The following is a 27,842-nucleotide window of genomic DNA, read 5'->3' as shown; positions in this document are numbered from 1 at the left end:
TTTAATTCGAAAATGAAAGATTTTACAGTATCTGGACTAAGACTAAGGCCGAGAGCTTTTATCCCATAAAGTCAAACTTTATTTGAGTGACTAGAATGAAAGAGTGAGATTTTTTTTATTTAACTCATAGCTCGAGTTTTAATCCTTTCCCGTTTGTGTTTGTTTGATTTTTTTATTTGTTTTTTTTGTTCATAGGTTCTTCCTTCTCTTTCTGGTATTAAAGTCTAAGACTTGTCATGTTCTTTCTGTTGTATTAGAAAGAAAACCTCTAGAAGAACCAGGCTGTAAATAGATGTCTGACTCACTTTAGTCTTTTATTTTCTTATTTAATATAAATATAAATTCTGTATCTATACTGATACGTCTTACAATGAGATATGTAAAATGATGTGCTCTAGGCATTAAGAATAATGAGTTAGAAAATAACTCATAGCCTACCTACTATGCTATTACTAAGACTAAATAACATAACTACATACAATAATAGGCTAAAACAAACAAAGTCGTGCTAACAAACAACTAAAAAACTATAGGCCTGTAGATATTTCATTTAATTATAACATTTTAGCCTGCAAGCCATTTTTGCAGAACAAGTTTATCTCGCAGTCCCATCCCATCCCTCCCTCCTCCGCATTGCCTGATGACATCACGAACAGCCGGTATATATTCAGCCAGTAGGCTCGCAGCATCAGCCGGTGGTGCTTGACTACACTTTCCCCGTCTCTCTCCCTCCTCCTTCACTCTGACGCTCCTTCTCTCACAACCCGTCTCACACGCTCGTACCTCCACCCTGCAGCAAACATGGTCGATGCTTTCGTTGGAACGTGGAACATGAAGGATAGCGTCAAATTTGACGAGTATATGAAGGAGCTGGGTAAGTGTGTGTGTGTGTGTCTTTGTGTGTCAGAAAACATGCGCGCGAGCGTGTGCGCCAGCCGCGTGTAACAGGAGTGCCAATGCTGCATTCGAGCACGTGTGTAAATTGGGCAAGAGGATGACAAATGTTTGTGCTCAACCTTTCAGCAGTATTTGTAGGGTGAAAGCAAATGAAGGGGAGGCAAAGGCGGACCAAAGATGGAGGTTGAAAAAGAGGAGAAGGAGGAGGAGGACGAGAAGAGATTCTCAAAGAAAAGGGGGAGATGATGGGAACCAGAGGGGGAGGGAAGAAAAGGTTTACCGCATGGCTTTGGTGCTGGCCGTCTTTTTTTTTATGTTTAAGTGGAGGGGGAGGGAGGCAAGGGGGAGAACCCACATTTGAAGAAACTCTGAATGGCAAGGAACCACACACACACACACACACACACACACACACACACACACACACACACACACACACTTGAGACTAATGTGGGTGACCTTCGCTGAAAGCTCTTCATTGTTTGTGGCTATGGGAGGAATATTGAAATGGCCTCAGTGCCAAACACGGGAGCAACTGCAGAATAAAGTGGGCTTCAAAATATTTCACACACACACACTCAAATAGTTTGTCGTGATGGGGTCACGTTCTCTAACTTTTACAACCATGAAGAATGCCATTAAACTGTTGTGACTTTTTGTGTTTGTGAGAGAGAGGGGGATCCATGCCCAGTGAGCCACATTAACATCGACCTGTGTGCTAGTCACCATAGTAACCAGAGACCCTTCAGCCTCTAACCCTAATCCAAATGATCAATGACGCATTTCTACATATAGAGTGGCTTTTGGGTATTGATTGTGGGAAAAGAAACTGCTCTGGCTTTAAGAGATGAAGTGCACCATCAGCCTGAAAGGGAAAAAAAAAAAAAAACACATGCTCTTGCTGTTGTAGCAAAGGGCGTGAGTCACTGTTACCCAATGAAATGAACTCTACTGATCCTTCTTGCACACACCCTTAAATGAAAATGAGTGATCGTGCAACACGTCCAGACAAGCAGCGGGTCATTGGGACCCGGCAGCGTTTGAAGAACGTATTGCAGGTTTGGACAGTCGACAAACAGAGATAAGCATTTGCTAGTTGAAACATACCCAAAGGCCAAATTTACAAATACTGCTCTAACGTCTCTGTTAAACTATGCCAATTGATATTCCCTGTTTATTTGTTACAGAGATTTACTTTATTAATTAGTTAAATTATACAGTAGTGCATTTATAGGAACCACAACAGTATCCTTTCATCAATATTAAAATTCAAATTATGACTATGTATCCAGAGAGGAAGAATTTTAACTTTTGTTTGACCCTCTCTCTGTAAATTTTGTTAGTTAGGATTAAGAGATAAATATTCTTATTTTCATTACTAATCATGATGTATTAAACCTTCTCTGTTTTTGCTCTGCCACATTGAATCTGTGACCACAAACAGTGACAACGTATTTTCTCCTGAACTAACGTGTCAAAATTAAACAAAACAGCTACAATCAGTTTGCTGTTGATTTCTGATGGTTGTTGAGGTTCCGACAGTGGAAGGCCGTTGGTACAAAGCGTACTTTGCAAGTATGCAAAATACTTCTCTATGCAAAATTGCTTCATGTTTATTTTACTTTTCATCTTGCCCCAATATCAGGCAATCATTTCCCATCAGCCTCAGCTGTATTTTTTTGTGTAGTGCTAATTGGAACGTCACTTGTTTGTTTAGCTTTAAGCCCAGAGGATATCTACTGTATGTGTCACCAAAACAGTTGAAAAAAAGGCGTTGTCATGTTTGTTTATTCTATTCACGTGTTCTCTACAGGCGTTGGCTTCGCTACACGTAAGATTGGCAACTTGACCAAGCCTACCACCATCATCTCAGTGGATGGTGACACAGTGACAGTGAAGACACAGAGCTCGGTGAAGAACACGGAGCTCTCCTTCAAGCTGGGAGAGGAGTTTGACGAGACCACAGCCGATGACAGGAAAGTGAAGGTGAGCTGTCAAACGTCACGTTAGACAAAGGAACATCATCACTCCCCAACACCGAAACAACACCGAAACATGTTGAAGTGTGCATAGCAACTGTGATGATTACAGCTATGAGGAGGATTAAGCAAATGACAGAGATGTGTAAAAATTCAGTTTAACAACATTCTTTCGAATGGACCAGGTAGCGCATTCTTTGCAGCCATACATAAGACCTTAGACATGGCCATCTTACTTACTTACCTGGCCTTGAAAGGGATAGATAGTTCAAAGGTGAGCTGTCAGGGCTGTAAAAAAGACTGAAGCAAGTTGGAACTGAGTATTTCAACTCTTAGGCAGAGAGAAAAATAAAGTATGGCTACAGAGAAACATTTTATCAGAGAAAATGTAGTATGTTGGAGACATGCAGATAATTCACATCTCTCCAACACAAATATCTGTGAAATTTCTAAATAACTCATAGAGTAGATTTTCCTAGGATAACGGTATCAAAATGAATTGGGCTATTTCAACCAATGCCTGTTCTATAACTGACATGTGATAATGATATCATCTTGTATGTGCACTCGTTCTAATGAACTCTTGTGTTTCTCCAGTCCCTTGTATCTATAGATGGCGGGAAGCTGGTACATGTACAGAAGTGGGACGGCAAAGAGACCAGTCTGGTCAGGGAAGTCGAAGGCAATAAACTCACCCTGGTAAGTATTAATCTAACACAATGCACACATTTTACATTTAAGATTTCTGTATTGAACCTTTTTTATTTTTCTCTTTCCCTCACAGACGCTCACCCTAGGAGAGGTCGTCAGCACGCGTCACTATGAGAAGGCAGAGTAACAACCAAACACTGACCCCCCTCCCTCCCTCCAGCAACTTCTTGCATCTGCTTAAGCCCTGCTAGCCCAAAACTCCTGAACATCACCTCAGCCCCGGCCAAGAAAACCTCCTCATCGTTCTCATTCATACTGTGATGCAGTATTAACCTTTCTGATGACTGTGACCTTACCTTTCCCCGTGTCCCTCTGTTTTTCCTTCTACTGTAAGAAACACTGAATAAATTCCAATGATTTGTTTGATGTTGTTTTTTCTCTAAAAATCTAAGGTCTGCATATTAATTTTTTTTTTTTTGTTTTGTTTAGAAAATGTGTAATGCATAGTGCCTATGATAAACCTGGAAAGTGTTACATTTCAAAATTTGTCTATGAAAACCTAAAAAATAAAAGTGTGTACACTATTGAAAGAGAATTAACAAGTCTGCCTTGGGTTGTGTTGTTTTGTCCTTTTTTTTTCCCCCCATAGACAGTTTACTCAGTTAATAAGTTTACTACCCTGGAGTCTACCAACTCTGTTGTAGGAAAATACCTGGGGGGGGGAGTAATGCAAACTATTATATTATGGAATACAATAAATAGATAACATGAAGTGTCATTCAGGCTAAGGCCAAATAAAACATGAATTCAGGGCTGAACCTTGTAAGTGGGTGGGCCCAAAAACGTCTCCAGTTTGAACTGTGATTGGCTGGATAACACAGTAAAGAGGAGGGATAAAGATTTGAGAAGTATCACCTCATTAAAGACAGCTTAATAGATCCAAACAGTGTGACCATTTTCCACCACAGCCGGTTTTACAGGTACTCACAGGGAGGTTCATTTTACACCCTTCTCCTGTGTGTGTGTGTGTGTGTGTGTGTGTGTGTGTGTGTGTGTGTGTGTGTGTGTGTGTTGTATTTGCTCTGGCTAGGTGAGGGGAAAGTTTGATTAGAGCTTAGGACTAGGTTTGTCAGTACTGTTGTGTCCTGTGCTCAGTGTGTGAGCATGGTTTCTAAATTCAGATCGTTCCCTCCGACAGTCGATGGATGTCATGTGTTAGTGATACACTGCCAACTGGAGCCAGGGTGAAGAGGTGAAAGGGAGCGGGACGATTCAGGCCTCCTCCTACAGTTACCCTCAACTCAAATGGTCACAAGACAGGATGAGCCGTAGGGCTACACAAATCAAAAATAGATGCTATACACTCTTCTTGTGTTGCATGCACAACCACAATATATACACATCTTTTTGTTAAGCGGGAAAGTGGACAAACACAAAGCAATTGAGCTGAAAAACATGTTAAGAGCTTTAAGTAGTGGATGAATGACATAAATGGATCCACATGTTCTCACTTTCTACTAGCAGACATTTCTATAAATAGATTTTTTAGAAAACATCAGAAAACCTGGTTACAGTTTGTATAAAGACCCAAAATCAAAAGTAATACAAAAAGCCCAACAAATGGACTTGAGCTTGTATAGTGCTTTTCTAGTCTTCTGACTACTCAAAGCACTTTTGCACTGCATGTCACAACTACCCATTTACACACTGATGACAGAGGTTGCTATATAAATTATTAAAATGTTCTCACATTATACAAATAAGTATATGCAAACTGAATAGTAAAAATGAGAAAATTATTGACCTGTATTTGACTCAGGAAGACATTTATATCAGCAACAAGCTATTTAACAAGCTGAGTTCAAGTAGCCTAGCTCCAAGGTCAAGCATGAATCTTATATTTTTCACAGGAACTTCTTTTTCCTACAAAACCCACAAACTTCTTCACCAGGAGTCGCTCTGCTGTTTCATGGAAAGATTAGAGGGTAAAAGTAAGAAACAACCTGCCTTTGGTTAAGATTAACAGGACATCTGGTAAGGCTTCATGTATGCAGTGTGGGTCTTTAGATTTTTCTACTGATTCCGTCCAGGCTTGAATATAATCAACTACTTCATTTGGATTTGAAGTATTCCAGTTTTTTAGAGAAATTTTCAACAACTAGAATGAATGCTATGTAAATTACTACAAATAATTCATGTTCCCTTCAGGGTGATTTTCAGAACTTTGATTATCCCTCAACATATCAACCATCCGTCATGATTGGTTGATTTCCAATTTTTCTTTCACTTTGGCTTAGGGGGAAAAAACATTTGAGGAACTGAAAGTATAAACCTTTTCATCCAGATTTACTGTATATTGGTGCTTATTAAAAAATTTGAAAAACATATGCAGTGTTAGCTTCCTCATTTCTGTAATGCTACTATTAGCTTTGCACAGCAAACTTTGTGAAACGTGTATTTCAATTGTCATTACATGAGAAAGCATTACATCCACAACGCCTTCTACATCAATTACACATCAATGTAAAACTGTAAATAAAATCTTGGTTTGATAATTTTGATATAAAATAAGTAAATTAATCCAACAAAATGTATAAAGATAAATGTATTGTTCTCCTACTAAAGCAGATGCACAACATTGTAACGGATATCCTGTAAAGATGTCCTGAAGTCAAATCAAACATTGAAATTCAAGATGAACAGTTATGCAGATTTGAGTTTTTACCATCCTCCATTGACTCATTTTGTTTGTTGTATTGAAATTACTTGCAATTGCTTGCAACACATACTTACAAATTTGGTTTAGCAACCTTAGGGTCAATTTACTTGGTACATCTGTCTTGTGCAAACAAGAGAAAGGAGAACCATGGGAAATGAAGAGGAGTCTGAAGACTGACCGGTGAACTGAAAGCCCTGCCAGAGGAGTCAACTGGATGCATGTCAAACCACTGCAGCTGGAAACAATCTATTTCCCCACATGTAGAATTACGAGTTTAGAAACTAGGTCAAAGCAGGACAAAAGACGGAAGACGTAGAGTCCATAATGCTGCCAGATCTTCTCCTCTAAGATCAAGGAGTTCTCTTTTAAAAAACAGCTGTTCTGTTCCTTTTGTGCACATTTGACCTCATGGGATATGAACCAGTGCAATATTCAAGTTGTTAAAATCCATCAGCCCAAGTTAACACACCTTTCCTTACTCCAAAATATTAATGAAGCATGACTCGAAGGTGGACCAGACCAAACCTGAGAACTTCCGACGTTTGTTTGTGTGTGTGTGTGTTTTGTTTCCCCTGAGGACAAGCGACTTTGTACATTCAAGGTAAAAGAACAAAGAGATCAACATGTACAGTACAAATACAAACACTTTTAATGAAGCTAACAGTTGACATGCAGGAAGGTTAGGTGTGTGTGTGTGTGTTAGTGTTTCCTGCGAGCGTTCCCTTTGAGGCAAGTTACACAAACCACATGTACACACAATCGCACAAATAAAGGGACAGACAGCCTCAGGATATCACTGAAGCTTTAACTTCCTGTCAGGCTCACTTGTGCTGCAATACATGTCCTGTTTGTGTTTGACTACTTCCTATATGTGTCTGTGTGTTTGTGTTTATCTTTGTCTGTGTGGTTTGTTCAGGACTTTTATGTCAGACACCCTCAGCTTCACTGTTTTAATGGATTTCCATTGAGTAAGAAACCAGATAGCTGAAAACAATATCTGGATTCAGAGAGGGATAGCCACTTGCTGCCATATTACTCATTACGCTTATCCTGTTATGTAGGGTGTGCAAGCCCCTCCCTCTGTGGGGGGAGCCGGAGATTACTTGAGAACAAGGATGCTTATCCCTGGATTTTTACAGCACTGTCCCTCTTGCTACATTTTTAATTTTTTTTTTTAAACTTGATGCAATGTCTAAGCGGAGGCATACGGCCAACATTCAGAACTTAAAAGGATGATTCTATCATTTCATTTAAAGATACAAAGCAGGAAGTCTGCCAGTCTGTCTCTTGCACCCACTTCCCCTCTTGTGTCTGTCTGCTAGCTGGGGTATGTGTCTGTCTGTGTACAAGTGACTGTAGATGTGTGGTTGCCTCAGTCATGTTTGTGTGATTTATGTTTCTTGTGTTTCTTCTTCTTTTTGTCCTCTCTGTCTGAGTCACGGCGCCTCCTCTTGGTTTTACATTCACTACTGCTGCTGCTGCTGTCGCTCTCCGACTCTTTCCTCTCCCTCTTCCTCTTCTTCTTCAATTTCTTCTCCTGGAGAATAAACACAGAAAAAGCCAGATTGTTTTGCGAAGCATTAGAAGAAACTTGAATATATGAAAACATTACAGTAGGTGAAAAGCAGACAGGGCGTTGGATAGTCGTAGTGGTTATGTTTCTGTGTCCCATCTGAGGCCCTTGTCGCAGCAACCATGAGTATGAACCGATCTCTGTTGTTCGCTGCATGTCATCCCCCACTCATTCCTCTTGACATTTCCTCTCTCTCTTCAGCTGGCAAAATGGCCCAAAAAATAACGTATCTTTCAGTGCATTTCATAAAATGCGAGAAATGTGTGGGTTGTAGCATTAGATGATTCACATCCACGACAAGATATTTAAAAAAAAAAAAAAAAAAAAAAAAAAAAAAAGTGCAGACAGATCACGCAAGACAATAACAGATGCATGTTCACCTTCTTTTTCTTCTTCTTTTTGTCTGAGTCCTGCTGTGGTGCAACTGTGGAGGTCTGCTGTTGTGGCTGCTGTGGAGCTACATCATCATCTTCAGGCAAAAGAGCGTACTGCAAGCCGGGGGCAGAGAAACAGTCCTTTGTGAAGTGACCTAAACAAAAGGAAATTGAGTTTATTTCCTGCAATTTTTTCCAGTTAAATCCAGATATCCATATAGAAAGTTGTATCTGACAAATACAAGCACTGTTAATATGTTCATGATGGTTTACCTTTGCAGCCACACTTTGAGCAAGTTGTGTTGAGTACAGCCTCCAGTGTGATCCTGTTGCCTGTGTGATCTCTGAACTGCTTACGTCGCCTTGAATCCTGTCTAAAATCACACACAGATGATCATAAATCACATCTGTCTATGAAATCACATGTGACAAAACTCCAACTGTAATACTTACTCGGCCATAACATTGTTTGGGTCCTGGTCCTGCCCTGTGCCCTGATTAACAGCTTTCATTGAGAAGGACAGTTTCACCTTGTCACCACGAATCTGCGGTTCAAAGAGGACAGAGTTGCAGTAATTCTGCTAACACTGCAGCGTGTGTGTGTGTGTGTGTGTGCGCTTATGAGAGTGTGTGAGTGTTGTTACCTCTCTTCCTATGACTTTAATCCACACCTTTTCCCCAACATCCACAATCTCTGAGGCATTCTCAACCCGAGATGCTGACATTTCACTCACATGTACCAGGCCTGTAGGTGAAAGAGATATGAATTAACATCTAGTGGAAAAAAAATACATAAAATGCTGAGAAATGTAACCTTTTTATTACAACTATTTAACCAAGGGTCAAAAAATAACAGAGAGTGTGCTCGGACCATAATAATACTTACAAGCATCAAAAATAGTTGTGCCAAAAGCCAGACATTATCAAATCCAATTTAAAATCCCTTAGCTGACAATTAAAAAAAATGTCTAACACATAAAAGACCATGTGTTTCAATAAAAGCACTTTCTTTCAGACGTGAAAAGTTTTTTCCCCAAGGATTTGAACAAAATGGTTTGGGTGTGGATTTTGTTTGTGTGTTAAGCTTGCCCTCTAATGGTGACAATGGGTAAAGTAAAATATGTGTCAACCTTTGTTGTAACTGCACACCAACAAAGCTACACAAGTGTAAAAATCATAGATATGAGTTTACTTAATTGATCAATCCAATCTGCTTAATAACGTTCTTGCCCTATAACAAATCCTTCTATGCTTATCTTATTTTGCTCTGCATGCAGATAACTGTTTAACTGATATTCTTAACAGAGATTTTGCTAAAATGTCAAACATCTGTCTGTATAATAAACCATAACTGGCTGGCATACTTATACATATTTTTTTCTCTGTATCGAATGTTATGCATTGTTGTGCAGACATAGTTAAGGATATGGACACTCTTAATGTTCCTGTAAACAAACTATAAGCAAAACTGTCCCCATATCTCATCTTGATAATCTGGTTAATGCAGCTCAAGTGTTTTACGGTATCTGTAGGTTCTGTAGTAAGCATCTTTCTGCCATAACATTTTTAACTAAAATAATAGTCCATCTAACTCTACCTAACTAATTTAGAGTTAGAGTTTAGGGTTTTAGACCAATTTTGGTTACCCATTAGGCCTCTGCTATTCACTGTTAATTTCATTGTGTTGTTTAAGCATCCTTTTTGCTGTAGTATCTTCCAGAATTAAAATGTGTTACCTGTTTCAAAAATCAAATATCTGTGACTGTTTGCTATAAAGTCTAAACAGAGAAATCAGTTTAATTTACCAACCTTCCTTCTTGTATCCAGGCAGTCTGACAAAGGCTCCATAGGTCTGCACAGAAACAACCTCCCCTTTGGCAATGCTGTACATGGGTGGCAGACCCTCAAGTCCAGCAGGCTCAGAAGCTAAGCCGTCACTATCAGACATTGTCACAGTTGATGTTTACCCGCAGACATCGATGAGAAGATCTGGAACGTTCATTTAAAAAACGAGACATATATCATGTTTTGTAGAATAACAATATCAAGAGAAAGTCCTTCCTCAAGGTTGAAAATTACAGATGTTTTGCTCCATGTAAAACAGCCAAGTATCTGAGGACTACCCTTACAGAAGAGAAACACACATATGGTTTGGTACACTTAATAGACCTTTGTTTGTATGCTTTTTTTGTTTGAATAAAAGATATAAAGAGGCCTCCTGGTGACTGTTGATAAACCCCATCAGCTTGTCAAATCTTTGATATGTTAATTAATAATCAATTGCCATTTTTTAGCACAATGATATCCTTATTTGGAATTCTCTTGCAAGCAGAGAACTGTCATCATGATAATATCTGTCTCTCTATACTGTAATCTGTTCTGCACATGTTACATTTACACATTATCCCTGCACTCATGTTCACTTCATTTGTCTGTCTGCTCGCTGTTATATTGAATAGTTTCTGCTTATAATATTTCTACACTCATGAACTTTAACTTATGTCAATACTGTCCATTTACAACTCTGTTTTTGCACATTTACATTTAATCTTCCATATTTAATCTTCCTATTTAAGACTAGTAATGCTTAGTTAAATCCTGGTTGTATATATTCACATTCTTAGTTTGGATATTTTTAGTAATTATTTACTTTGTATTTAATATTATATTATGTTTAAATTTGCTAACATTGTGGTTTTTTACTCTTATTGTGTGTTTGATAACCTGCTGCTGTAACGCCACAATTTCCCAGTTTGGGATCAATAAAGTAATTATATTATATTATATTTAATTAAATTTTTTCTTTGCAATCTCTCCTCTTCCATATTCATTTATTCCTTGTCAAGATGCAACTAACTGCTTTCAGACACAAATAAAATACATTTGGTGGCTGTGATGTGACTGCTTTAACACTTACAGAGTATAAATGTGTGAAGTAGTTCCTGAAATAATGAAAACTTAACTTAACATGTGCTGTAAGAGAGAAAGGCTTAAAGCTAACAGTAAAGCTAACGTGAGCTAGCTACAGCAAAGCCTCGTTTTCAAACAAGCTAACTTCGGTAACAAGACTACAAGCGTTAACAAGCTAAACGTGCGTAAAGTTTAAAAACAAATCAATTAAAACGGTATGCAGTGAACAGTGTAGCGAGTATTCAGCTGAAAATACGAAATAATTTTATTACCGTACGTGTTAGCAAAGCGGGTTAAGTTTTACTTCCGGTGCATATTAGTTTGACAACAAGCCTTCGAACCAATCAGCGCAGCCGATGTTACACGCGACCAATCACAAACCTCGGCACCAGCGGAAGTACTCCATCTTTACTTCGTTGGTGCTGTTTTGTTCGAAGGTCCCTCCGTTAAAGACGTCCATTCATTTTTTGCTAAAGAAAGCGTTGAAAGTCAACTACATTTCTGTTTCTTGTGGAATACGCCGTCATGATTGAACCAATGAAGAGAGCGGGGGACATGGCGGTGGTTCCTGCCGCAGTGAAGCGGCCCAGGATGGAGCTGGTGGCGGCGGCTCAGTCCCAGCAACTCGTGGCCACGGTACGGATAGTAGACTTCATGTAGCACTCGTCACTATTGTTTAAGGCATCAGACTCATATTTATCGCCAATAATATTTGCAAATTTACCTAGCACACGCAAAAGGGCTTCAGTAAGTTTAAAAGTATATTTTTGGACCGATAAACAGGTTACCAGCTAAACGGGTAAACAGGAAATGAAATAACATTACAGTAATTAATTAAAACTAATTAATTATTAGCTAATGAATGAGAAATAAGACACCTGGTATTGAAATACTTTCCACTTGTTCTTGTGGTTAACTGTTCACTCACACATTGACAAATAATCCATGCATTCTTTAATAAGAGATAATAAGTGCAATAAGAAAGCATATTTATATTTTCATTTCATTGTACAGTGTTCCCCTTGTTATTTTTTTTGTATTATATCTTTGCTTTAATACAGTGTATAACTTTTGTACAGTTTATTTTAAATCACTTAGCTGTTACGACAACTTATTTTTTTTGTACTTTTCTACTCTTTTTTTCTTGCAATGCTAGTCTACTTTATATATAATTTTCTGTACCTGTGCAAATGGCAAACATCTGTTCTATTTAAGGTTATGTTCATTTTGTACCTATGATGCTGTTTCTTCAGGGTCCTCCACGCAGCTCCAGTCTTCAGGCTCCCATTATGCTCATGTCTGGTCATGAAGGAGAGGTCTACTGCTGCAAATTTCACCCTAATGGAGCCACGCTGGCCTCCTCAGGATTTGACAGACTTATATGTAAGACATTAACATATCAACTGATGTAAAGAATACATAATTCTGCAGCTCACACATCTATGTTGCACACCATGAATAACTTGTCGCACGCTTTGTTTATTTGCGACAGTGATGTGGAATGTGTATGGAGATTGTGACAACTATGCCACCCTGAAGGGCCACAGTGGAGCAGTGATGGAGCTGCACTACAACACTGATGGCAGGTATGAACAATCAGTGTGATGAAGTTTTCAGTTTATTATATGCCTCGCTCAAAGTATGGTAGCACATGGTTCTTAAAGTATATGAATGACAGTTGTAAAATGAATCATTTTTACATACCGTACATAAACTGTAAACGTTGGCTTTTGCCAGCTTTAGTGTCGCAATTTTTCTTTATTGATTATGAACTAAACTGTAACATTGACTAGATTACTAATCTATTGAGAACAACAAACATATCACCATTTCATGTATTTTATGTGCTAAGATTATTTGTAAAGGATGTGCAAAACGTCTTGCTTCATGTATCAGTAAATTGAGTCTAAAAAGTTTAAAGGAGTTCTGATATCGTTCTGTGTATTTCAGCATGCTGTTTTCAGCCAGCACAGACAAGACTGTAGGTGTGTGGGACAGTGAAACTGGAGAGAGGATCAAGCGTCTGAAAGGCCATACCTCCTTTGTTAACACCTGCTACCCGGCACGCCGAGGACCCCAGCTCGTCTGCACCGGTAGCGATGATGGGACTGTCAAGGTGAGGTCTCCCTATTTTAGATAGTTTACATCAAAGTAAATAGTGTAGATTTGGGATAATTTCTACTTATTTTATTTTGTCTTGGCCGTAAATCCAGGTTATCTGTTGGTCTTATGTGGTTTTGTTTATTTCATTTTGTTTGCCACTTCTTTTTTTTTCTTTTTTTTAAGCTGTGGGACATTCGTAAGAAAGGGGCAATCCACACCTTCCAGAACACCTACCAGGTGCTGGCCGTGACCTTCAACGACACCAGCGACCAGATCCTGTCAGGAGGCATCGACAATGATATCAAGGTACTGAACTCATGCAAAGATATAGGGCTTTCAGACTTGCAGAAAAACTCCTGATATTTCCAGGACGAGCTGTATGTGTGAACGCAAACAGCCAAATTGTTCGTTGGGACTTCACCTGGAGTTTCTCCTGCCAGGCCACTAGTATTTTTTCTGCAGCCAGTCAGAGTGAGCTGATGTGAGAAAGCAGCAGGATATTCTCCAGATTATTCCCCTCGAGCCAATGGGAGGGAGAGTGATGTTTATATACTGTGACTGCTGCACAATGCATTGTGTGTATGCACTGGCCGATCTCCGTAATTAAACGGCTGCATTACGTGTTCTGTTTGCCAGTATGTTATTCTCCGCTCTTTTGTTGATATTGTGATTCTGTTGAACCACATGAAGCATTGATATGAAGGCAAATATTCTCATTATAGCGTCTTATAGAGGACTTTGTTGCTTCATCTGCTTCTTTTATTTTTATTTTTTTGCGTCATATCTTACCTCTGGAGACCCCGTGCCACCCTCTCGTCTGACAAGGATAGTCTCCCGCTGTGAGGTGCATATGTTAACAGCCAGGTCAAGAGAATAACCGGAGCAGTCCTCCTGAAATGATCTAGATATTTTTAGGAGTTTATGTGTGAAAACGGCTTAAGAAACCTGAAAGTAATAACGCAAATGTCTCGTTTGTATGATACAGTATATTACCAGATCTAATGAGAGATTTTAACAAGCCTTAAAGACATGTACATCAGCAGCATTAGCATGGGTCCTATAACTAAAATGTATTAGTATATATTTTTTTAAGGTTACACCTAACCATTATAGGAGGATTTTCAATAGGGACATATAACTAAGGACACAATAAGGTTGTTCAGTTATCAAATTGTTTACTGCTAGTTTCTGAATATTACACTGTCACACTCAACTTTCAAATAATGTTATTGAAGACGGCTACCTACTGTGAAGAAGTAAGAAATAGAAAGGATAGGAATGCTTATGAATCTGAACCATCACTCTTTTTGTCAAATCACCTGGTTGTAAAGACAACCACAGACATGGTGCAACACATTGAAAATGAGTTACAGTTTGTCCATGGGAAGTCTTTAATGTCTGTGGATCAGATGGGGATATAACAGATATTATAATATGCACCCAGCTAGTGGGCCAATTACTCTCATCCTCTTAGTTTTCTCTCAAAATAGCAAGCATGCACCACTCCTGTATGGTGGTTTGTGAATTTCAATTTATTTTCTTTTTTTAGTTATCTGCTTATTGCTGGTGAGTTGTATCCCAAGAATTATCTCAAAAGTTTAGACCACTGTCACTCAATCATTCAAATCTGTACTTTGATAACCTCCACTGTAGATGTGTAGCAGAACACCAAAACCTCCTTTTCATTCTTAAGGTTGAATGAAGGTTCACTATTTTCTGACAATTGGACAATTGACAAACCCCAATAATGACAACATATTTTTCACCTTTGGACACTGCTACAGATCTGACAATGACATAGAAGCTCAAGTTGAACTCTTTGCTCTTCATGCAAAGGCCTTTTTATAAACCCTGTCTTTCTGTGTGTTGTGCAGGTGTGGGACCTGAGGCAGAATAAGCTGATCTACAACATGCATGGACACGGAGACTCAGTAACTGGACTCAGCCTGAGCTCTGAGGGCTCATACCTCCTATCAAACTCTATGGACAACACAGGTGGGATGCTTTTGGTGTCTTTTTTATAAACGGAGTAAGAAAAAGCTTTACCTGTGGTCCTAACACTGAGCTTCTTATGACTGATTCCGTACGTGTCTTTGTGTAGTGCGCATCTGGGATGTCCGACCGTTTGCACCCAAGGAGAGATGCGTGAAGATTTTCCAGGGCAACGTCCACAACTTCGAAAAGGTAATTTACAGAGAACCCTCTGACCCTTTATGGATTTCAAGTCTAATGTTGTCAATATAAACTTACAGTTCCCCTGCTCCTGATACAATCTCTAACTTCTCACATAAGCTTGGTGCATAGTGGCTGCAGTGCTGCTAGCAGTGTTTTTGTATGGCTGTGGCTCAGTGGTGGTCAAACAACAGCCAGCAGTCTCCTTCACTCTGATATTAAAACTCGGTCTGCTCTGTGACTAACTCTCATCTTGAAAATGCAGTTTCTTTAATCTTATTCTGTGTTTCAGAATTTGCTGAGGTGCTCCTGGTCCACTGACGGCAGTAAGATAGCTGCAGGCTCAGCTGACAGGTGAGAGGCAACAAAACATTTATACACACACACACGCTCATAACATTAACATACATGTGCTCGTACATGACTTAAGGTTTATCTGATTCAGGGAACAGTCATTGTATTAATTTTCTACTGTTTGAAATATTACCATCATAACTTTTATAAAGACAAGAAAACACTTCTTACCATTCTTTTCTCCCTCTCAAAAAAAAAAAAACGGCATAGTGAATGTAAAAAAAGATCTTAAGCTGTTAAAAAACACCAATATGTTCTCGGATACCTGTACACACTAACTATCATAGAGCCATATCTACAAACCTTCCTATATAGATAAAGTAGCCTTAATGCACCTCATGACATTTATCTGGTCAGTATACAATAATTAAGTTCATGTGTAAAAAAAAAAAAAAATTGTCATGGTTAATTGATTTGAAAATTAAGTGGTATGAAAATTTACAGCATTTCCAGTATTAACAGTATGAATACAGTTAGTAGAAAACAATATATCGTTTCCTCCCATGATAACACTTTAAGTTGCTTTGCTGGGAGGGGAGGATTTTGGAGTTTATTCAGCCACCTTCAAACAAGCACTGACTAGAGCCACTTAGTTTTTGTTTTGCCTCACTTTCTCTCGTTCTTTTTTTTTCTTTAAATGTGGAAAATATTGGATTATTCTGTATCTGTTTTTTTTATGGATAAAATGAGATACAGATGAGGGAATTGTTAGAGCTTCAAGCTACGGCTTAATTTATTGGAAAACTACAACAGATAAAGCATTCATTATTACCTTATTTAAGAGATCATGCTTCTATTAAACTTACTTCAAGATAAGTTATTAACATGCATAACTTCACATTTTGTACTGTCATCATGCCAAACAGTCATTGAAATAGATAGTAGAACAGAAATAAATCATTTATGAAACAAAACTTGTATTTCAAAGTATCAGTGAAGCAGAAAAAATCTAACTAGGATGTAACACAATAAATGCATGTAGGAGATTAATATGAAATGTAACTAAATAAGTAATAAGACATTGACCAACAAAACATGATCCAAAGCCAAAGGTTGAGCAGTTTCCTGTTTGATAAAGGACACATTATTCAATCAGTAAGCTGCTCCTGTGGAGGCAACAATACGGGTACACACACTGAGATGTGACTCCAGGCATCATTGCATAGCTTCCTGCATCATACAGCTGTTACAGTGAAGCCATAAGATGAGGATGCATTCACCAATGACTCCTCCAACACCTGCTTCACCTCACAAAGCTTTGGTGGATTCCTGCTGCCACAGTGTGAGCACACTCTAAGAGTATTATTATTAAATATTATAATATTAAAAGATCCAACTATAAGTTGTTTTTGGAGAGAGCACATTCAGTTTATTTCCTTATCATTTCTTATTTACAGAAACTGTGAAGCCTCACATTACCTCATTTAAAAGCTTGTTTCTTGTGCTTTTTGCCCCCAGCCTCCACAATTAATATATTACTTTTTGCAATATTGCAATTTTCAGGTACATTTATTAGGGAACTCTAACCAAAGGCACATGTTTCCTCAGAGTTTGCTTCACCAACATGCAGAATCTGCACTTTAAATTACAATGTGCCACTCCGGGCTTTTCAAGAGATTGGGAGATGACCCAAGATAAAATAATAAGATAAATCTTGTTATATATGAATAATTAAGAGACTAAATGCAAACATACACTATGCCGCTTGTGCATTACTGTGAGCCAGTTAACATGTAAAAGATATGGACACGTCCTGAGTACACTTGCAGCATGTAATAGACATGTATGATTAATGATTTGTCTTAAGGTATTTTTAGGGGAAATTGGACTCACCTGTTATTGAAATCATTAAAAAACAAACTGTGGATATACATTGTGTGAGTACTTGTATATGTGTGTACACGTTTCATCAGAGTGCACCATTTGATAGTAATGGGTGATATGTAAATAAATATTAAAAATCAGTGCACATTTTGAACTGTGAATTTGTTATTTATAGGTGTTTCATCGACCATAAGTGACTGATTATCAACTGGTGGTCCTAGTGATATCTTAATTACTTGTCATGAATACTAAGACAGTATTGAAATAAAGGAGTCATTGTAATATTTACTTGTCTTTGTTTATAGGTTTGTGTACATATGGGACACCACATCACGCAGGATCCTGTACAAGCTTCCAGGCCATGCCGGCTCCGTCAACGAAGTAGCCTTTCACCCAGAGGAGCCCATAGGTGAGTCAAACACTGCTTCAGTACATGTTGTAACCACACTGTGCGAGAAATCAAGATATTTAAAGAATGAATGTTGTCATCCACTAAGGGTCATGACTCATACAAAAAGTTTAATTCTCTTTTTCTCTTTTTCCCTCAACGCAGTTCTGTCCGGCTCCAGTGATAAACGCCTCTACATGGGAGAAATTCAGTAATGTGTGTTTGAGTGTAAACTTCGATGTGTGTCTGTGTGTGTGTGTGTGTGTGTGTGTGTGTGCGCGTGTGTGTGTGTCTGTCCTGCTTCAGATGTTGATGGGATGTGGTTAGTGGGTTAAGAGTCTCTGTAATTTCATGTGCTCCAACCTCATCACAGAACCACCTCAGGACACGTCTCTGAAGTTTATAATGCTCAGCTTGTTTTATACAACGATTTTTTTTTCTTTTTAATAAACTTCAATATTCTGTAGAAAAGTATCCGTTGTCATTATTAAACTTTCATCTGGGGCGTTTTCATCTAACAAGATTAAAAGTAGGAAACAGAGTGACCTAATTATGCCTGGAGGAGTTATTTTTGATCATTTATCCACCACTACTAAGATGCTTTTTTTTTTTTTTTTTTAAATAGTGCTTGTTACTCAAAGAATGATGAAGAAACAGTGCAGAAGCTGCGCAGAGAATGTTCTTTGTACAAACTAATACTGAATAGTTTGTACAAAGGTATTTTGGTAACACCAAGTATGTGTAGGCCTATTCATTTACCCTACCTTTATTCAGCCTCTTGATTAGTTAGAATCCATGCTGATTAATTAATCAAGTTATTTTAGTTAGGACTATATGTGGAGTAACCGGCATGTGGCTGATTAACGTTATTTTTCCAGTCTAGCTGTACCATGAACTTGTGTTTCCTTGCTGAATGGAGCTCGGATTATGGGTCACTTAATGTATCACAATAAATTATTTTAGAGTTTTGTGTGAAGCAAAACACATTTAATTAAAACACATTCAAAGGATACGAGTAAAAATATTTTCAATAAAATTGAAGAAATGAAAATGAAAGTGCTTGCTATTATGAATAAGCAATGTCCAATATTTTTATACATAAAGAACAGTTGATATACATTTCTATTTGAAAAAACATCTTGTGTGTTGGCCGGAACAAGGGTTTTTACTCATTTTTACTGCTCCCCTGCCATAACATGTCTCTCCATCTCCCACTTAATTGCTTTTAAAAGCACATGTTTTTTAACATTTTGTTTTGTTCCTGATTTTGTTGCTATGTTTCATTATTTTGAATTCATAAAAATGTAGCCTACCCTTTTTCTTATTTGTCTATGGACATGTCATTAAACCTGTTTTAAACTATAAGTACATCATTTATTGAGGCTACATTGGGGTGTTTTCTCTGAATCATTACCAACAGTGTGTGATTTGTTTTAAACACTTCTCCAATTAATGTTAGCTCGGTTGTAATAATCTAGTTATAAGGTACTCTTTGTTTTTTGTGTATGAGCCCCGTTTCTTTGTGCTCCTGTCGAGCGGGTCTGCAGATTGCATGCAGCTCCTCCTCGAGGGGGTCGCGGTGACTGAGAGCCCCCACCCCCTCGTTTCTCTCTCTCTCTTCCCCCCCTCGGCTCCTCCTGCGCCCGCCCCGGCACCGATTGTTGACAAAAGACGCTGCGAAACCGCTCGAATGAAACTGGTCCTGGTGAGCTTACATGTCCGTTAACTTGACTTCTTTTCACCTACAGGGAGAGGGGAAGGGGACTGGGGGTGAACGGGTTTTTTTTTAGGGGAACGAGGACTCTGCCTTTCTTAGAAAAACCTTGAGTCACAGCGGACTGCTTTGTGTCCGTAGAGAAGTGCATGTAGCCAAACGTTAGCCGTAGTAACGCTGCGGGGTCGGTCCCCTCCTCCCCGCCGTCCCCGTGTGATTCACTATCATATGACGCTCATTTCTGTCTGCAGCCCGGGCTCGATTATGACAGCTTTCCGTCTCTCTTTGTGTCTTTGTGTGTCCCCTCTCCGGAAGGTGTGGCCGAGGTGATTCTGTTGTCGGTGGTGGGACCGCAGCAGGCCGGCGTGAACTGGACCCCTCCTCCTCCTCCTCCTCTTCCTCCTCTCCTTCCTGAAAACCACCGTGATTGGTATTTACCGACAAAGCCAGCGGCCAAGATGGGTCACCCACTGTGAGTGAAAGAGTCACCTCAGCGCTGACGGAGGGGGAGGCGGCGGCGGCGGCCTTGGGCACGTCTACTTTGCCGGGAATGGTGTGAGCTGAGACGACCAGGCAGTCTGGATCTGACTGGGGACTCGTCATTCCCCCGGAGCCTCCGCGGCCCCAAGCCGCGTCCTGAGCCTTCCAAGATGGGGAAGTGCGACGGAAGATGCACGCTGCTGGTGATATGCTCGCTGCAGTTGGTGAGTCTGTGTGTGTCTGTGTGTGTGTCTGTGTGTGTGTGTGTGTGTGTGTGTGTGTGTGTGTTTGTGTGTGTGTGAGTGTTTGTGTGTGTGTGTTTGTGTGTGTGTGTGTGTGTGTGTGAGTGTGCACAGCTGAAGCTGCCTCAGCACCAGGATATAATTAGAGCAGCGTGCTTCAGACACTCACACTGTAATCAGACATTTTTGTCCGGCCTCTCTTTACAGTCAGACTGAAAAACTGCGAGCTGCAGCTGCCAGGATGCCATGCCACATAACAGGCGATTGAGTGTTTCTTTGAAGCAAAGGGAGCGAGGCAGGGGGCGCTTTGGTGTAAGGGTGGTCTGTAGGGGAGAGACAGTGAGGTGTTACCCCCATTCTGGTAAAACCATGTGAATGCTAAGCACAAGACAAGGAGGCCATGTCCACCTTCTGGTCTCCATTCTGTATTTAAAGTTATCTCCTCCTTGTGCCTACAAATAGCTTCAGACTATCCCTCTAAATGCAATAAGCATGTAATATGAGACTGTGGTTGGATGATGCAGGCATGGACAACAAAGTGAGGGGCTTGTTGTTCAGGCTTTTGTTGTGCAGGGCTGATGGGTTGTTGTGCAGGGGCAGGGGGATTCGGCCCATAGATTCTCATTAGTTTGGGGGAGCTTTTGGGGGGGATGCTCCCCTTTCTACAGTCACTGGACTAACTGGTGCTCCAGGCAGTTACCATGGAAACAACTGCAGCAGACCTGTGTATGTCCTGTCACAGTGTGTGTATGTGTGCGCGTGAAACCGTGACATCTTGCGTGTGTCTTATTTGCATATGTCCTTAATAGTGTGTGTATTTGTATTGTTGTGTGTTAAATATTTTGTTTGTGTGTATTTACACACTGTCCTCCCCCCTGTCCTCTAGGTGGCGGCCCTTCAAAGGCAGGTGTTTGATTTTCTGGGATATCAATGGGCCCCCATTCTGGCCAACTTCCTGCACATCATGGCCGTCATCCTGGGCATGTTCGGCACCGTGCAGTTTCGATTCAGATACCTCATCTTTGTGAGTGAATCCCTCAGCAGCTCCTGTTTACTTTATCATGAGTGTGTGTTTGTATGTAGAGTTCCTCTCATACAGTATCTGTTCTGGATGTGTGTCCTGCAGTATGCAGTATGGCTGGTCCTCTGGGTGGGCTGGAACTCGTTCATTATCTGTTTCTACCTGGAGGTTGGAAACCTGTCTCAGGTGAGTCCTGTGTTTTTATACATTATAGATACTTTGCTTTGTATTACAACAACAAAAAACACTCCTATTCTTGATTATGTTTGATAAATCAGTGAGTTGAGTTGTTTCTTGTCATTATTGTCAAGCTTGTGGTTCCATGACTTCTTAATGTTTTCATTTTCTGTAACACTATACATGTTTACCTTGATTCATTATATGTTCAAGTATTTTGTTATTATTTTAATTTTAGTACATTTACTTAAGTACTAAGTATTAAAAGTATTACTAAGTATTAAAATCATAGTTTTATCATAGAGGAAATGATTTGTCGAAAATCATCCCTAATTTAGTGTAGAAACATTTTATTCCCTGTTTTAAAGCTTTTTAATCATTTGGCTTCACGATCTTTGGGATTTACATTGTGACATGTTGGTGAGATCCTGAACTACAGATTAGTAACCACAGGTTGAAATGATGTAACATGAACAAAAATGTCAAATATAGTCTGGTTTCAGCTTCTCAAATATGAATATGAGCTGTGCTTTTCTCTTTCAATTACTTGAAATCAGTGTCATATTTGTCTTTGAGAAATCTTAAAATCTCTTCTCTCTTTTCTGACATTTTATAGTAAAATCCATAATTGGATAAATCATCAGGAATAGTTGATGAGTGATGCCATTAATTGTTTGTGATTGTGTGTTCAGGACAGAGACTTTCTCATGACGTTCAACACATCCCTCCATCGCTCGTGGTGGATGGAGCATGGCCCTGGTTGCCTGGTAACGCGGCTGCTAGACTCTCACATGGCCCCAGACGACCACCATGTCATCACTGTCTCTGGGTGTCTCCTTGACTACCAGTACATAGAGGTGTTGAGTTCAGCCATTCAGGTCCTACTGGCTGTACGTATCTATACATGCGCACACACACACACACACACACACACACACACACACACACACACACACACACACACACACACATATTCATACACATTTTGTGAAAGAATATCTTTGCTTCAGCAGTCACCTAATTTCTCACCATCCCTCCTCTTCAGCTCTTTGGTTTTGTGTACGCCTGCTACGTGAGCAAAGTCTTCCAGGATGACGAGGACAGCTGTGAGTGTCTTTTGTCTTCTTTTAAATCTCCTTGAGCCTCCTGTAGTGCCTCATTCGGCTGATCAGGTTTACTTATGTCACACTATCAAGGGGGCTTTAGTGTAAGCAACCCGGGGTTCTGGGGGTTAGGCCGCGTTGTTTTCTCCTGCTTTAGTCACTCTTAACTCTGTCGGTGCAGAGGATTCCCGCTGGCTGATCTGAGCACTCCATCTGTGGGGAGTATTCAAGAGGCCGGCTGGAATATGCTTGTCTTGTCTGCTCATTTGTGCCATCACTGTGTCTGAATGGTACTTTCCTTGGTGCCTCCTGTGTTTGTGTTTCACTCTTCACTCAATGAGAGAATAATGTCCTGTCGATATGACTTGACATGAACTTGATTTCCTGTTAAAGGGACATTGTGTGTCTAAAATGTCTTAACAGCATTTCATATAGTATGAGTGTGCATGTAATAACATAGTGGGGATAATGAAATAATAACATACAATATAACTTTTATAGATAAATAATTTGCCATCTTGTGCTGGAATTTGAGGAAAATGTAGATTTTAATAGCTGTATATGTAAACCTTTTTAATAATCCTGTAATAATTTAGCTGCTTATGATATGAACAAAAACTCAACGAGCATGTCTTGAAACAACAAACAATTTAGCACTTACAAAATAACCCTGTTGTGGCTTTCTTGTAGACAAAATGGTTGTATGTGAAACATGTTTTCGAAAAGAACTCCAACAAATTTAAGCATTTTCTGTTCTATAGCATCTGTGCTCTGCAAAGTTAGCACACCATTTAGCTACATGGGAAGTTGTGGCTTAATGGTAGAGTCGGTCATCTCTCAACAGGAAGCCCAGGGGTTTGATCCCCAAGTTGTTGTGTCCTTGGGCATGACACTTAACCCCAGGTTGCTCCCGCTCAGCGCTGTATTAATGAGTATGAATGGGTCAGTTAATAATGGTGGACACTTTACATACATTAGTGGGTGAATGGGTAGATGTGACCTGCAGTTTAAAAAGGGCTTTTAGTTGTTAGAAAACTAGATAAGCACTATACAAGCTCAAGTCCATTTACCATTACAAAGTTACAAGACCTGTAAAAGCAAAATAGACCATATTCAGGTAAAAAAAATTGACAATAATAAAATGTTTAAAAGTAAAAAAGTAATTTAATAAAAAAACTACACCAAAAATGAATAAATAGATAAATACATTTGCAACTACTTGCGTAGGTGGAATGTGTGTTATATATTGGAAATCAAAGTAAAACATGGGGGAATCCTACCTTATTTATTATTTTTGGTAAGAAGAAAGAACAAAGGCGCAAAAAGAAAAGCAAAGGGTATAAATGTATCAGATGTTGGAACATGTCTTGAGGAAAGCAGTTCCCACTCGTGTGCTGTAACTACACTAATATAGACAGTGATGTAGACAGTTTTCATTTCCAGCGGTTTCCTCTGAATTGATTGAGAAAAATGTATCAGTGACATAGAAGCAGTAGAAAAAATGATGTATCACCTCTGCAGATTCTGATTTGCAATATTGTAATGGTATACTGAGAGCATCATGTTCATGATAGATTTTTATGTCACGACAGAATCTGATCTTGAAAGGCAACACTTGCTTAAAATGGCAGTTTTAGGGGAACTTGAAATGAAGTCACCCTTTTCTTTCTCTTCTCTTCTCTTAAAGTTGATTTCATTGGTGGCTTCGACTCGTACGGATACCAGCCTCCTCAGAAGTCCTCCCATCTCCAACTGCAGCCTCTTTACACGTGAGTTACTGATATGACATCATGCAACATTTCTCTTCCTAGATCTCCTTTTTTAACTTAGTGTTTAACACATGTTTATTTAAAGGTTACTCCAGCCAGCAAGTGAAAAAAGTTAGAAATCAGTGTAGCAGAAGCTGAGATTTTCATGACTTCAAGTCCCCTGTTGAGTTCAGGATCCTACAATTACCAGTATGCAACTTAACTTTATCTTTATTGATGCATGACTCAGTTGTGAGTTTGATTTCCGTATCAGGTTTATTAACCCCAGCCTGCATTCAAAAGTGATGCATTCAACAATAGTAAAAGATGGGGCGCAAAAATAAATCTTAAAAAAAAAACAATAGTAAAAGATGGAGTTCAACACGAGAGCCTTTGCATCATTATCACAATCGAAATATTGCAATAAGCTGCATGCTACCTTAAGTTGAATTTGTATCATTTTGGTGGTAACGGCTCAGTGGACTAGCTTGATACTTGAGAGAAGAGGGAACAGGATGAAAAATGGCGACATTTTGTTGGGGGAAAAAGCATGTCTGCTTTTTTTGTGTTATTTTTGGGCCATTGCCTTAATTTGGTAGGATAGCTGAAGAGAGGCAGGAAATGCTGGGAGGAGTGAGTGGGGGATGACATGCAGAAAAGGTCCAAGAGTCTAACCCATGGCCGCTGCAACAAGCACTTGTTTTTTTAACCATTATTTTTCATTCAGGAGAGGTGCTGTGTGAAACATTTAGAGCAGCCATAAGGAATAGAACTATAAGCTTAGATACAGCTACAATGTGTGTATTTACTGAATATACTGAATATTATATCAAATATTTCTCTCATGTAAAGTAGTATTATACTGTTCATTATCGCTCATATTTGTGTGCAAAATACAGTGTAATGCCTTGTTATCAACTTGTGTTGCCAACAATGGCTGACATGGATAGAGCAAACCCCATTTCCCACACCCAGTGTAATGATAGTGTTCAGAGGTATTGAATTGTTTTCATCAAGAACTCAGGTGTGCTACTTTCCCAGTTTGGACTCCTGACTTTAAAGATAAATATAGCATTACACCGTCTATGTTGCTTTTAATACTCTCTTTTAACAGCTTATACCTGGTGCTTGCAATAAATGATCCTTGTCAAACATTAAAAAGCTCAAGCTCAGTTTAATGTAATACTGATGACTGATCCTGTACTTTCCTCCCCTCTTATGCCAGGGCTGGATAACTGCTGGTAGCGCCCCCCTCAGGCCAAACCCTGACGGTGTCACTGTGGATGGAGAGCAGCAGTGGTTGCCTTGGTTACACTCACTCTGTGTATCACAGTTTATCTGAAGAACGGACTTAACCCCACCCAGAGGGAGTGAATTGTGTGCCTGTGTGTGCATGTGTGCTTGTGTCTCAGAGAGAGAATTACAGCCCTGATTAGAATGTATGGAGCTCAGGGAAGAACCAGCATGCCAGGTGGTGTGAGGAGATGAAGTAGGAGGAGGAGAAGGGGGAGGAGCTGGGGACACCACTGTCTAATCACAGAAGACACACTTCACTAAACTTCCAGCTCTCAACACTCCCACAAGTGTGTGTGTGTGTGTGTGTGTGTGTGTGTGTGTGTGTGTGTGTGGATAATGTGTGTGTAACTCAGCAGGACTTAGCTGGTGCTCTGTGGTAGCACCCTGGACTTTAACCACTCAACATCCTTATGGTTTGTTTTGATTTGTTATATTTTTATATTTTGGGTGCTTGTGTGTGTGTCTGCGTGAGGCTGGGGTTGTGGGTGGGGCTCACATAATAAAAAAAAGGCACAGCTTGTACCTGTTGTCGTTTTAGAGTGTGGTGATGTCAAATTAGAGCAGTCTTACAGTTTCCTTTCCCAAAGCCATCTTTTCTTCCTCCCATGCTGTTGAACTTCACCGGGCTTAATAAAGCTATTCACATTACAGGTCTGATGAGGCAGCAAAATCATAAAAAGAAAACTGTTAAAAGGATCAATCAATCTTTATCAACAAGCAAAACCAACAATGTGTTTATAGTATCATTTTCAGCAGGATCATTTTAAATCATCAAAAAGATATGTCATAGATATATCCTCATGTTTCCAAAAAAAAGTCAAAATAATAAACTAAAACAGCTAGCAACTGTTGCTTTTGTCACTCAACAAACAACAACATTGAGTGCTTTTATTACATTGTTATACATTTATTATATACATTGTTGGCATGTTATTTTAATAGGTTTTATTGAGAACAAGAACATTACAAAATATCACCAGACTTGTCCATGAAAGTTCAAATCACATGCAAAAGTAAACTCCAATGCCAGGATATTTTTGTTTTCAGGAAAATACATGCAATTACTCCACATGTAATACTGTTGATTAGGGATGCAGATGGCTTTGGGATCAGGCATTAGTGTGTCTTTTTGGTGGGGGCGGGGGGAGCAGGGGGGATACTGTGCATGTAAATAACCAGCCAATGATTGTTTTGTTGGTTCCATTTAGAAAAAATGGGGGTAGGGGGTTGGGTCTGGCGGAGGGAAGAAAAGTACACATCAAAGTTTTTCTTCATACCTGTTTCTTTCATACCCTGTTTTTTATATCAGCTTGCTGCCCTTTACCAACTCAATGCAGCTAATTCTCCCCACTCACCTGATCCAGGAGGGACCAATAAGATGACCACAGAGGGAAAATACATGATGAACTCATGTGGTGATATGCTCTGAGTAGTTTCTGTGGATGTTATTGGAGACAGGGACAGGGCAGGAGGGAAACAGGTTTAAAGTGAGGACCTTAATGAGTGTAAGTTGAAGTTTGAAATAAAAAAAAAATACACTTTCTAAATTAAAAAATGACTTCTGTTGTTATGTGCAAACACACCTTAGGTCGAACTGATCACGACTGAGCGTTCATTAAAATGAAAAAATACAATCAAAATGTTTACAATTCAGGATATAAAAAACAATTACAATTATGTGCAATAACAGAATAGACTGATTTTGGCTTGAGAAATTATATATGTTACTACGACTACATAGATTAATCCAGTATGACCAGTATGTTAAACAGCCACATCTTGAAAATGTCATTATATGTTCACCACAGATTTTCTTAAAGGGCTGCCATAATGTAGTTGCATTACGTCATGCACACAGAGGTTGGGAACAGTTTTCCGCCAGCTGCAGTCTCGGGGTCTCCACATAGACAGTAAATATTTAGGGGTCTCCACGAAGAAAAGGGAGTATTTTTGTCATGTTGTCCACACGCTCCCCTATTCATACCGTCCCCTTACATACCGGAGGTGTAACGGAGCGATCAGCAGCCTAACACCCGCTGACCGTGTGGCGCAGCACGTTGCCATGGCTGCCAAGCACCCCGTTACCGAGGAGACCCCGGTACATTGTGTACAGTAAC

General features: G+C 39.5%; 4 protein-coding genes across 7 annotated transcripts; 3 read left to right on the top strand and 1 right to left on the bottom strand.

Annotated features, from left to right (window-relative positions):
* The first annotated feature begins 684 nt into the window (after positions 1-684).
* Positions 685-4,122, top strand: fabp3 (fatty acid binding protein 3, muscle and heart). The gene is made up of 4 exons (XM_020631715.3): positions 685-874; positions 2,711-2,883; positions 3,474-3,575; positions 3,661-4,122. The coding sequence occupies exons 1-4, from the start codon at positions 802-804 to the stop codon at positions 3,712-3,714; spliced, it is 402 nt and encodes a 133-aa protein (XP_020487371.2). The 5' UTR covers positions 685-801; the 3' UTR covers positions 3,715-4,122.
* Positions 4,123-6,872: 2,750 nt separating this feature from the next.
* On the bottom strand, positions 6,873-11,430 carry zcchc17 (zinc finger, CCHC domain containing 17). 4 transcript variants are annotated; one of them, XM_020631656.3, is made up of 7 exons: positions 11,376-11,430; positions 10,003-10,182; positions 8,838-8,938; positions 8,647-8,738; positions 8,467-8,567; positions 8,200-8,348; positions 6,873-7,783 (listed from the first exon to the last, which is right to left on the bottom strand). In XM_020631656.3, the coding sequence occupies exons 2-7, from the start codon at positions 10,139-10,141 to the stop codon at positions 7,619-7,621; spliced, it is 747 nt and encodes a 248-aa protein (XP_020487312.1). In that variant the 5' UTR covers positions 10,142-10,182; positions 11,376-11,430; the 3' UTR covers positions 6,873-7,618. The 4 variants fall into 4 exon arrangements, with proteins under 4 accessions (XP_020487312.1, XP_020487313.1, XP_020487315.1 ...); XM_020631657.3 differs by having other exon boundaries at positions 11,381-11,409; XM_020631659.3 differs by lacking the exon at positions 11,376-11,430 and adding an exon at positions 11,111-11,352.
* Positions 11,431-11,502: 72 nt separating this feature from the next.
* snrnp40 (small nuclear ribonucleoprotein 40 (U5)) lies at positions 11,503-18,418 on the top strand. Its single transcript, XM_020631679.3, has 10 exons — positions 11,503-11,739; positions 12,357-12,486; positions 12,596-12,689; positions 13,054-13,219; positions 13,390-13,512; positions 15,081-15,201; positions 15,308-15,390; positions 15,671-15,732; positions 17,862-17,965; positions 18,110-18,418. The coding sequence occupies exons 1-10, from the start codon at positions 11,629-11,631 to the stop codon at positions 18,157-18,159; spliced, it is 1,044 nt and encodes a 347-aa protein (XP_020487335.1). The 5' UTR covers positions 11,503-11,628; the 3' UTR covers positions 18,160-18,418.
* Positions 18,419-19,504: 1,086 nt separating this feature from the next.
* nkain1 (sodium/potassium transporting ATPase interacting 1) lies at positions 19,505-27,280 on the top strand. The gene is made up of 8 exons (XM_020631567.3): positions 19,505-19,649; positions 19,974-20,362; positions 21,267-21,404; positions 21,507-21,587; positions 22,271-22,468; positions 22,624-22,684; positions 24,369-24,450; positions 25,655-27,280. The coding sequence occupies exons 2-8, from the start codon at positions 20,309-20,311 to the stop codon at positions 25,662-25,664; spliced, it is 624 nt and encodes a 207-aa protein (XP_020487223.1). The 5' UTR covers positions 19,505-19,649; positions 19,974-20,308; the 3' UTR covers positions 25,665-27,280.
* The last annotated feature ends 562 nt before the right edge of the window (positions 27,281-27,842 follow it).

This window comes from Labrus bergylta, chromosome 19 (genome assembly GCF_963930695.1).
Source record: "Labrus bergylta chromosome 19, fLabBer1.1, whole genome shotgun sequence".
In the NCBI taxonomy this organism is placed as follows: domain Eukaryota; kingdom Metazoa; phylum Chordata; class Actinopteri; order Labriformes; family Labridae; genus Labrus; species Labrus bergylta.
Note: the sequence above shows the minus strand (reverse complement) of the source record. Positions and strands in the feature narration are given on the sequence as shown.